Source organism: Protobothrops mucrosquamatus, unplaced genomic scaffold (genome assembly GCF_001527695.2).
Source record: "Protobothrops mucrosquamatus isolate PMUCROS unplaced genomic scaffold, P.Mucros_1.0 scaffold1426, whole genome shotgun sequence".
In the NCBI taxonomy this organism is placed as follows: domain Eukaryota; kingdom Metazoa; phylum Chordata; class Lepidosauria; order Squamata; family Viperidae; genus Protobothrops; species Protobothrops mucrosquamatus.
The window spans coordinates 76,254-88,235 of NW_015387611.1; the positions used below are offsets into that span (position 1 = coordinate 76,254).

The 11,982-nt window shown below is 37.2% G+C and overlaps 1 protein-coding gene across 1 annotated transcript in view; it reads left to right on the forward strand.

Annotated features, from left to right (window-relative positions):
- The first annotated feature begins 6,949 nt into the window (after positions 1 to 6,949).
- Positions 6,950 to 11,982, forward strand: part of LOC107292797 (integumentary mucin C.1) — a 16,959-nt gene continuing 11,926 nt past the window's right edge. Inside the window, exons 1-5 of the mRNA XM_015821922.1 lie at positions 6,950 to 6,972; positions 7,108 to 7,220; positions 9,527 to 9,679; positions 10,053 to 10,208; positions 11,105 to 11,251. Of these exons, the coding sequence (XP_015677408.1) occupies positions 7,139 to 7,220; positions 9,527 to 9,679; positions 10,053 to 10,208; positions 11,105 to 11,251 (538 nt within the window). The 5' untranslated portion in view covers positions 6,950 to 6,972; positions 7,108 to 7,138. The remainder of the gene's footprint in view (positions 6,973 to 7,107; positions 7,221 to 9,526; positions 9,680 to 10,052; positions 10,209 to 11,104; positions 11,252 to 11,982) is intronic.

Consider the following 11,982-nt stretch of genomic DNA (forward strand, 5'->3'; position numbering starts at 1 on the left):
TGCCATATATTAGCCAAATATAAAGTTTCATGATTGAAGTCGGGCCCTAGGAAGCAGTTGGATTTGTTGCTGCTATACCAGCCTTCTTATCTGAGCTGTCTTACTCTGTTGTGGAGTTGACAGTAGAATCCCCTAGACCAGTAATTCTCAACCTTTTCTTCACCATGGACCCCTTTAAATACCTTTTGTAGCTATGGACCACTACCACATACCCCCAAGACTTAACTCAAGATTTAAATCATAACATTTCTTCAAGCCTTTGCAGACCCCCCATGACAACATCATGACCCCCTGGGAGTCCATGGACCACAGTTTGAGAACCACTGTCCTAGACTGTTGGGTCTGTGAGACTTCAATCTACAGTCCTGGGGCACTGAACTGGAGGTGGCTTGAGAGTTCACAGCCAACATGGCAACTGCAGACCCGAACATAAATTACACAAGTGTCACACATGAGGTCTTTTTCTTTTCCTGAAACAGTTTCAATGTGATTTGAAAACCACAGAATGTTACAGTTAGTCCTTTGTCATGGTATGATCACACTGGGGTCTGCATGACTTGAAGAGACAAAAAAAAGTGTATCTTAAAAGACGTAAAAGATGGTGAAAAATGTTTGCTATTAAGAACATAAGGTCCTAAGTGTCAGGGAGTGATCTGCCACTGCCCTGGCAACAGAGAAATAACTTTGTCTACTGTCTACTCTACTGTCCTGAAGAGGCATCAGGAGGACACTCCATTGAAAGTATATGCATGGTTAGGAACATAATGAATCTAGCTGATCATTCAAACCTGATCATCAGATCCTGGGTTGTGAAGTTTTTTAAAACTCAAAATGAATACTTTGAATTGGACAATATACTAAATTGGGACCAGTCATCTTCTCAAAACTATTCTGCACTATAAGTGTATGTGATGTCACTAATGCATGTAGATTGAGCATAATGAATACTTTGTGACTTAAATCAGAAACTTATATTTGTGAAATAACTCATGAATGGCTAACTCTGCGCTGCCACGTTAGAAGGAAACTTCATTATAATGTCTAAATAATCTTCAGAGGCAATCCCACATTATATATATCAAAAATTTGATATATAAATTATATACATATATGCAGTATTTCCTCGTGATCATTTCAGTTACTTTAAAATATGCTTCTCGATGGAATATTTATAATTGGTTCCATATTGTTTAACTTTTGAAAGGTATTGCAAGAATTGTATAGTAACAGACTATACTATAAAAGAAAATAAAAGCAAAAATAGAAGACAAGAAATTCTATGGAGAACTAAAAGGGATTCTGCAATAAAGTACTGTGTGGACATTAGATCTCTCAATTTTAAATGAGCTTGCAGATATCATCATTCTCTATTCCTTGTGGAATCACAAAGAACAGCTACAGTGCTAGAAAATTGGAAAAGATCAAATGTTTTTATCTTCAAAGAGAATGCCAAGGTAATTAAGACCCTTCAGTTTAGCTGACCATGGGAATGTGGTGGATGTAGCATATCTGTGCCTTCTCTATAAGGTAGAATATCTTATAGAGGGCACAGGAAATAGTCTTGAAGGACAGGAGGAAATGCTCCTACTAAAGCAATGATTAGAGGAGCTTAGTTTGAGTACTTTCCAAGAAACTAATTTGAGAAAACACCTCAGACAGGTCCCTCTGTCATTCATATGAAAATACAGTGAAGGAGAGGAACAGCCACTCAGAAGATTCTGTTATTATATGTCAAGCCCAAGCAACAGGTCAACAGTTGACCTGAAGAGTTCAAGTTGACTACTGAAATTCTACCTATAATATAGGAATTGTCTCCAGATGGCTGGCCTTCCCTTGGGAATAAACAGATAAGGTTCCATGGAGCTTGGGGTGGGGGAGGGTATCAGTCCTAGATCTCTTGACAATTCAAGATTAACTCCCCACTTGATTCTTCTTTTCTGCATGGCTGGACATTTCCCAGCAGCACAGCTGCTCCAATAAAAGTAGTTTTAACCCTATAATGGCATTGGTTTTTTTAGTCTGTCTACCCTATAGGGCTGGCATACTTTGACTTCAACAAAACATTAAATAAAGCATTCGAAGTAGATGCAAAGCTTTGGGCTGGAGTTGGCTACCATTAGATGCATACAGAACTAGTTGAACAATTTTATTAGTGAGTTTGTTGTTTATTTATAAAATTTATTGGCCACCCATCTTACCACAGGATAAGGCAGCTTACAGTCATAAAAATATGCCTATACATGTACAATTAAAACATAAATAATTAAAACCAACATTAAAACCTGGGGAGGATGGGGTTGGAGTGGGGGGAGGTGGGATCGATTGTTACGCAATCAACCACTACCACTGTGCTGTTCCCCCCCCTCCAAGCCAACTGGTAGAGCTGCATCTTTAGGCCCTTACGAAAGGATAGGAGGGTTGGGGCCACCCTCACATCAGGAGACAAGATGTTCCAGAGGGCAGGAACAACAGCAGAGAAGACTCTCCTCCTGGACCCCGCCAGCCGGAATAATTGGGCTGACAGGACCCACAGCATGCCTCCTCTGCTGGCACAAATGCGAGGGGCCAATCCCAGTGGGGTGATTTAAAGGTGATCACCAACACCTTGAATTGCACCTGGAAGTACGTTTCTGCATGAAGAGCTGTTCATCTAACTTCTTTCATAATTCTGCATTTCATTATGACTTCATACCTTATGAAATCCTGCAGAAAAAATACAGCTGAATAAATTAATTAAATCCACTTCCCCTGATCTAAGGGGGAGAACTAACAAACTATGATTGTGAAATTCTACTTTTCTGAATCCTCGTGCCCAACAATATTTGCATTCTCTAAAAAATAAAGCAAAGCAAACCATGTGATGTGTTTAACTTCATCTTAAGTTTGTCTTAATGCTTGAAGGGTTTTTTGAGACCACCTAAATAGCAGTGCCCACCATTAATATCAAGTGCTATGTCCCTGATGAGTATCCATTAGATGAGTATAATTGTCCAGGTGTATGCATGTAGTGCTTCTGTTCTCCTAAAATATATCTAGATTCCATTCCACATATGTACATCTAATAGACATTTGTAAGAGGAATTGAAGGTGGCAAAAGTTCAGATAGGGACAAAATTAGAGGGCCTCTCTCTGTTTTCCAAAAATATAAAGAAGGAAGGAAATTCATGTCTAAGAACAACTGATTCAGCCAAATATTTCTAAAACAAAATATATCTGAAAAAAATATGTGGACATTCACATATGAGACTTCAACTCAATTGACTCTGAATATAATAGCCTAATTGTCAATGATGAAACTTTGGCAGCTACACACCTCTGTGTTTCAACTTGCCTTTAGATTAAGGGGGGAGGTGTTATTTTCAAGTGGATTAGATGAAGAAACGGAACTTCTATGATTCTGCTGAAGACTGTGAGAGCCTGAAGCCTTTTCAAGGACACCAGAACGGGTGTGGATTTGAAGCAGATGGTTCCCATAACAAAATGAACTTGTTTATATGGACTATGTAAGACATTAGGGGTTTGGCTGGGAAAATTATTGTTTAAGTCTGTGAATTGGTGTTGGAACCTCAGAGTTAGTTTTGCTTTGACATAACCATGCTGTGTATTCAATAAATAGTAAGATTTTCAGAGATGGAATGAACCTGGAGTTTTATTTGGATTCTCAAGCTGGATGTTGACACTAATGCTCATTCATATTACAACCTTCTCTTTTACCCTTTTTCTGCACCCAATTCCCACCTCATATACCAGAATGATAGTATAATCAAATCAGAATTATTGTTACTTCAAAAATCTTCTTGCCTAGCCTTCAGGTAATGAAGAAAATCTATGGCTGTAGCATCCTTGATTGATGACTATTACTTTAAACCAGTGTTTCTCAACCCTGGCAATTTTAAGATGCAAGGAATTCAATTCCCAGAATTCCCCAGCCAACATGCAATCTGGACATCAAATCCAACTAACACTGAATCAAAATTAATGTCTTTTTTATATTTGTTGCTTTGGATTTAACCGCCTGGAGAAAAAGATAACAGTTTTGTTACAATGACAGCCCTTCAGGTATCTGAGGGTGATTAGATGATTAACATACTCCCTCTTAATCATAATTAAAACAGACATTGACTAAGTGATCTCTGTACTATCTTTGTCGCCTTAGTCTGGGAACTCTTCATCAACCTCTATAAGTAGCAGAAGAAATATTTAAAAGCAGATTTTAACTTCATGTATGAAAATGCTCTCTATTTCTAGCTGTGTCAGATCTGAGTATAGTGATATCACAAGAATCAGCCTTGTACAGAACCAATTTCTCTCTAGCTGAAAAACCTATCCCTCATTTGTAGAATTAGTTACTGAAGATACAATTTATTTGACATTTTGTATTTTAAAGGCTTCACAGAATACTATATAAAAATTTTCACAATGTATTAGTGCAGTGTTGAAATCTCCCCATTTACCTCTTGTCTGTGATCATTACTAACCAAAGAATTTGATTAAAAGAGGGGAGTTATTACTGATGAAAAATGCATTCTGCCACAAAGAAGAGGGAGTCAAGCTATTCTCCAAAGTGCCTGAAGGCAGGACGAGAAGCAACGGGTGGAAACTGATCAAGGAGAGAAGCAACTTAGAACTAAGGAGAAACTTCCTGACAGTTAGAACAATTAACCAATGGAACAACCTGCCTCCAGAAGTGGTGAATGCTCCAACATTGGAAGTTTTTAAGAAGAGACTGGACAGCCGTTTGTCTGAAATGGTGTAGGGTTCCTGCCTGGGCAGGGGGTTGGACTCGATGACCTCCAAGGTCCCTTCCAACTTTATTATTATTATTATTATTATTATTATTATTATTATTATTATTATTATTATTATTATTATTATTATTATTATTATATTGAAATATAGAATGGGTTTTCTTGCAGTTTGTATCATAATCAGCTATGCAGAAAAAAATAGGGAAATGTTATCTTGCAATTGATCTTGCTTTATCAACATTTCTTATTAAAAAGTGTAGATGTACAATGCAGTTTGCATCACTTTCAGGAAGACTTAAAAATGAGGGTTGTCACAAAACAGTGCATTCTGAAGATAAAGATTTCCAAGCAAATCTTTCTGAATTCCGGGGTACATCCTTGATGTCAGCATAATGCCAGGGGTTATGGTATATCCAAATATGGAAAACATCCAACATACTGCCAATATGTTGCAGTATGAGCTCAGAGGACCCAATGCTAAGACAGTGAACTAGCTGAACATCTTACAAATAATTAGGGAAGTGTAGCCTGTTGCCCAAGGCCTAACCTATCATGTATGAACAAGCCCTTTGTTCTATGCTCTTTCAAAAATAAAGCACTGCAGACTCCGTTAATGCATGATGTAACTTCACAGTCATTAAAATATGATTCCACAGACTAAGAGGCGCTATGCAAAATTAATACTTGGGCCCCAAGTAAACAGGAAATGTAGTATTACTCCAGGATCCATATCTGCAGGCACTACAGTCAAGTCAGATATTTCTAGCTTCTCAGCAGTTCAAGTAAGATTAAAATCTTCATGTGTTTCTTTGTCTTATTCTTTGTTTTCTGTTTTGTAAGTGCCGTGTAAAATCAAATGATCTTTAAAATAATTAAGCTTTTAAATATGTTTTTAAATTGTGGGATAGAGTGGGGTCAGATGAATTTGTTTGGAAAGGGCGGGGCCAGGTGCAGTGAGCTTATATGTGGATATGGAAATATAAAGATTTTCCCAAGATGGAAATCTGTAGTGATACAATTTCATAAACCACTTGCTACAGAAACAATAGTTTCATTTTATGCTGCCTAGTCAGATCATCAAATAAGATTGATTAGGATTAGGAAACATATTCAATTCAGAAGGACCCAATTCAAGAAAAAGGTAGACAAAATTGAATGGTTCCAGAGGACAATAAAGATACTAAGGAGTTTGGCAAAGGATCCCTGGACAAAGGTTAAAAAGAGCTGGCTAGGTTTAGGCTGAAGAAGACAATGTGGGGAGAGGCATGATAGCATTCCTCAAATACTCAATGGTTCCTCACACAGAAGATAAATAAATTCCAGTATTCTCTGCTGTTCCTGAAGACAGAATTAAATTTAAAGGCCTAAATTACAGACGGTGGGGATAAATTTCCCCTGAATATTAGAAAGAACTTCATAATGATAGGAGTGGAATTGTAAAAATACCTGGGATGGCTTTTTGGTGAAAGTGTACAAGAGACGTTGGATAACCAACTGTGATACTTTAGCATTGGCCTTAACTAGATTATCTACAAAAGTGTCTCTTACTCTGTGTAATATTTAGCAATGGTATGAATTATTTACAAGCAAACTCATTTCCAGTTCATTGAATTTCATGTTCTCAATCATACAAAAGCTATTTGTGTTCAAGATGCAGCTCTCTTCAGACTTCAGTACACAAAGCCAGTGACGGAAAGTATTGGCATACACCATAGGCAGAGCAAGGAACTGTGGCAATACCTCTATCTTACACAGTTTAATCTGCCTCCTTGAATAACAAAGTCACAACAAATAGTGAAAAGGACTTATGAGATACATTGTAGGACTCCAAATACTTTTAAAAGATAATAATTCCTTAGCGTCTCCACATTAATTAGAAGGAAGAAAAAATCAGAAGATCTTGCCCTGAAAGCAGCTTAAAAAATGCAACTTTAATGTGAACAAAATACAATCCTAAACTCTCTAACGCTCATTAAAAAAAATCGAAAATCTCAGAACAGCCCAGAATGTTCAATGGGAATACTATCACTACCACACTCACCAGGGTAGGGAAAGGGCAAAGAATGCTGGCAGGAGAAGTGAAACTTTTGGCTGCAAAATGTTTTCCTGTTGTTATAAATCTAGTGCAAGTTATTTTGCCATGTGATTAAAAACACATTATTTAAGGAGTGAAGTATTTTCTGGTTTGTACAGTTAGGTAGTTGTTACAGAATCACAACCACAAGTGAGTATTTAGAATTAATCTTAAGAAGAAGCAGAACTTTGCTGCAACATTTTTGAAGGAGAAAGGCTGATTTAATATTTATATTATAGTAACTTATGATTATAAATTATGTTCATGTGTATTTGTATATTTAAGGAACACTGAAGAGCACAGGCTGGATAAAGGAATGGAGTTTAAGACCTGCTTAGTACTAGCTACTGCTTTGTGTTTAGGATTTGTAGGCCCTCAAAAGAGTAGTCACCCACCATGTAAGTATATAATATTTATTAATAACTTAAGCAAGGTAAATTGATGATAAAGTCATGGGTTAGCTATTAATTGCTTAATAAGCAAGCAAAAATGGATAAGAAACTCATTTTATTTGCTATATCATAATGCATGCATATGAATACTATATATGTGACTATAATGAGTACATTATAATTATATGAATATATATGACTTTAGAGGGGGGTGTAATGGCTCAGCAGTTAAAGGCACTGAGCTTGTTAGCTGGAAAGCATTCAGGTTTGAGACCTGAGTGCTGCATGATGGAGTGAGCTTCCATTACTTGCTCCAGCTCCTGTCAACCTAGCAGTTCGAAATCATGCAAATGCAAGTAGATAAATAGGTACCACTTTGGTGGGAAGGTAACAGTATTCTGTGTGCCTTGGCGTATACTCATGCTGGCCACATGAGCATGGAAATGTCTGCATAATATTGGCTCCCTCGGCTAAAAAACAGATGAGATGAGCACCAACCCCTAGAGTCAAAAACAGCTGGAAAGGGGAAACTTTTATCTTTACCTACAGTATATGATTGTATGTGATATAGTTCATAACCTAAACATATATTTGTTCCAGTTAAATAATGTGGGAATTCTAAAGTCCGTTGGCCTCATTAGTACATATTTTGAGTAGACATGTATATGATTGTTCTCCAGGACACCATTCCCTCTTTTGGGTCTATGTCTGGCTCTCTTGTTAAATATGTGCAGGTATTATGGAACCATCCAAAAGCATTGGAGTACTGGGTGCATTACCAGATATCCGAACAGATAAGAAGGACATGGGAAATTGGGAAGATCAAATGGGAGAAAAATGAAGTGTTTAACTTTTTTGGCTTCACAGTAAAAATTACAGTAAAAAGTGACAGAAAAAAAACATGTTTAGATCTACATTTATATGAAATTACTTTTTCCAGCATTAAAAAGACTAGCTTTTCAATCACAGGAATGTACTAGAGCAAGAGAGGAGGCAAAAGACTGCATCATGTAGGTCTTATCAGTTTCAGGCAGAAGGCAGCCTGGAGAGTACTAGTCAACTTAGGCCACAAAGCTGAGCTTGTTAACTTGTCATTAGCACTTATTAGGGAAGCACTGACTCTGGGAGAAAAGCTGCTCAGAAAGAGATTGCTTGTAGATACTTAAGCATCCAGACGGTACTTGATTTTTAAGGCTACATCTGCTGGACAGAGGACATGATGACAAAATGGAGGACGTATTTCCTTTTGATGGACATCTGGTAACCCTATCCAAAGTATCTGAACCGGAAAACTTTTGATTGCTGAACTGAAGTAGCCAGGCAAATAACTTCAAGGATTTGTCCCAGTGGTACTCATAGGCAATTACAAGCAGGGATGTTGGCAGGGGAGGTGAGGAGAAAAGTGGCAAATGGTGACATATGTGTAGTCACCTGAGTGTTGTGATTGTATTTTTGTCAGGATATCTAATGCAACTATGTAAGTCACAGCATTTGTGTGAATACTTCATTGGGTGTATATTATTTTTGATGTTGTCACATTTTCTCAATGAGAGGCTATTGCAAATTAGAATGCGGAGAAGATTTAGAATGAGCTATCCCAGAAAACAGACCATCAGAATTCTAGACCATAAAAAAAAATCCTTGTGTATTTCCTACAACAAGAAAAATATTTTGGAGAAACTTGAATCTAAATTTAATACATTCTGTTAAAAATCTAGGGGAATCAATATGGGATTCAGGTGTTCAGACACTGCATATCTATGTAGGGAACCTGCCAACATATATTGAAATTATGGCTATAGGATAGAACTTTTTACTTCTTAGTATATTAAATGATCTATGTGTGTGTGGTAGGTTTAATAGACTGGATTTATTTATTTATATTCTTGCTTAAAGCACCAGTAGTTAACATGAAAGAGTATATTTAAATCAGCCTTCTACATATGTTAAGAAAGTGTAAAACCATATAGAGAAGGGGATGTTATTAATGATCATGGGATGGTTTAAACACAACTCATAACTAAAGTTCTACGATACACAGAGAAGTAATAACTGTGATTGTTCCAAATGTATTATTAATAAATATTAGTACAGAATGATTCTTACCTCTAAATCATCGGTTGTTATCTTCAGAATTGTGAGTCTTGTATCTTCCATTGAAAAAAATGGAAACGACTAAGAGAAGAGCATATCAGAAAAGGACCACTGCTTAATATATCTAGTCAGAAATACTGACTATTGAATTTGAGAAAAATACATTCACAGAGAAGAAAAGATCACAGGCAACTGCCCAATTTCTTTCTCCCAAACAGATGCCTGCCAATGTCTAATGGAAGTCAGTGAAAGAGATGAATGTGAATTTTCTTCAGAAAACATTACTGCAGAGCAGTGCACAGCAAATGGATGTTGTTTTGATGCATCGATGATTGACGTCCCCTGGTGCTTCAAACCATCAGGTGAAAGAGGTAATGAGAGGTGGGCAGCAGAAAGGGAGATTGTCTATGGAGATTCTCAGTCATCCAGGTCATGGTTGTCCCTAAAGTGCTTTTCGAAAGGCAGCTGGACTGTCTTTTTCCCCCCCTTGAAGACGTTTTACTTTTCATCCAAGAAGCTTCTTTGGTTCTTCTTCACTTCTTCAGAACTGAAGAAGCTTCTTGGATGAGAAGCAAAATGTCTTCAGGGAAAAAAACAAAGCAAGTCAAGTGGCCTTTTGAAAAGCACCTTTGGGAGAAAGGGAGATTGTACCCCTTCAGGCAGAATGCAACTTTTATTTTTTAAGCCATAGCCAAGCTTATTATCTGGAAAATACAGTGACCTGCATATTATTTACAATAACAGCTTCAGTAACCTATGCAAGGAAAATGATTCCACCAGAAGAAAGAAAGGATTGTGGCTATCAAGGGATCACACGCAAAAGGTGCAAACGAATTGGATGCTGCTTTGATCTAAAGGCATCTGGAGCACCAACCTGTTTTCATCCTCCAGTAAATGATGGTAAGTAATTTTTGAGTTCTTTAAGACCTAAACAAAGAACGAAAGAAAAGCAATAAAACGTATATCAACTTTTCCCCATTTTCTTTAAAAACCATCTCCCCCCCTCTTTTTTTTATTCAATATACTAAAGCAGATATATCTAACCTTGGCAACTTTAAGACTTGTAGACTTCAACTCCTAGAATTCCCCAGCCAGCATGGCTGGCTTGGAAATACTGGGAGTTGAAGTCCATAGGTCTTAAAATTGCCAAGGTTGGACCCCCCCCATTCTCTAAAGTGTCTAAATAATATAACATTAAGATGGTTAGCATATTATATAAATATCATGGCACTGAAATAAAATAATGCGTCAAGATTTATATTAACACAATACAAAGCAAAAAAGAAGCAAAACCAACTTACAAGTCTACTACTTCAATTTCTGGTAAAAGTATGCTGATACCTCAAAAGAAGTTGCACGTATATAAGAGCTTCATTGCAAAAGCCAAAGCAGCCATCTCTTTAGTTTGCTGTGTTGGCTGAACAGAAATCAGAATTTACAGTCCATCCAGGAGAGGACTTCTGTTACTTGAAAGCTCCGGTTTGTTTTTTGTTTTTATTTTTAGCTTAAGTTTTCTCGCTAAACATTTATCCATATCATGTTTTTAAAGATCGTCCACTCTACACTCATCCTGATTGTGGCCTAGAGGTTAATACATCTGCCTAACATGCAGACAACCCAGGTTCGAATCTCAGAAGGGTATGTCTGGTTGAAAAGAACTAAAAAGTTCGAAATGGCTATTCCAGTTCTCCCTTAATTCTTTGTTAGCAATTCAAATTTTGAATTGAATATATATATATGAAAAATATAAAGAAGGATGATTTTATTCATGTAACGTGACTCATTTTTCTGAATAGCTTCTCAACACTGTGTAATGGAAGGGAGCGCAAGGCTGGAATGTGGTTACCCAAGCATCACTGCTGAGGAATGCCAAGCAAAGGGGTGTTGCTTCAATTCATATGATATTAATACCCGGTGGTGCTTTCATCCTCTGTCGGACACAGGTAAGTATCCAACTATTTGTTCATGGGAACCACGTTTAACTGAAACTGAAGGAGAGAAAATCAATCTGAGGTGAGAATAATTTAGGGGTGACTAGAAGGTGTGAGGGATGGAGTTGGGAAGGTGGAGAACAAACCACTTGGGACTAGAGAGGACCCATTTTGTAAATAAAAACCAGATGCCATCAACAGGTGAGCATGATAAATGGACTGCAAGCAGTCTGCTCCAATCAAGGAGTGACATAAACTCAGCATTTATACTTTGGCATAGATGTAGATATGGGGAGGGGGGAGAGAAAAAAAACGTTCTAGTTTTTTAGGCTCTGTAGAAGTGGATTTTTGTTGTGCTAGCATCACTCATATTTGCAATAAAACATCTTATCTAATCAAACTGAGTTTTGACTTTCCTGGAGGTGTGCTGAGTTCCGTGAGGAAGAATTATTGTTGTAGTGGCTTGCCATGCAACCCCGATAAGTGTGATGACTTTAACTGTTATCTTATCTACATTGCTTGTTTTTTTATTGTAATATGACTCTGTAGTAGAATGTTTTTATCTCTGAAAGCTGCCATAGCAGACTTCTGTCTTAAAGGGAGCAACGAAATATTGTAAATAAATGTATAAATTTATTCATAATAGAATATTTTATAGAATACTTTATTTGGCCAAGTATGATTAGACACACAAAGAATTTGTCTCTGGTGCATCTCTCAGTGAACATGCAAAGCAACAGAGT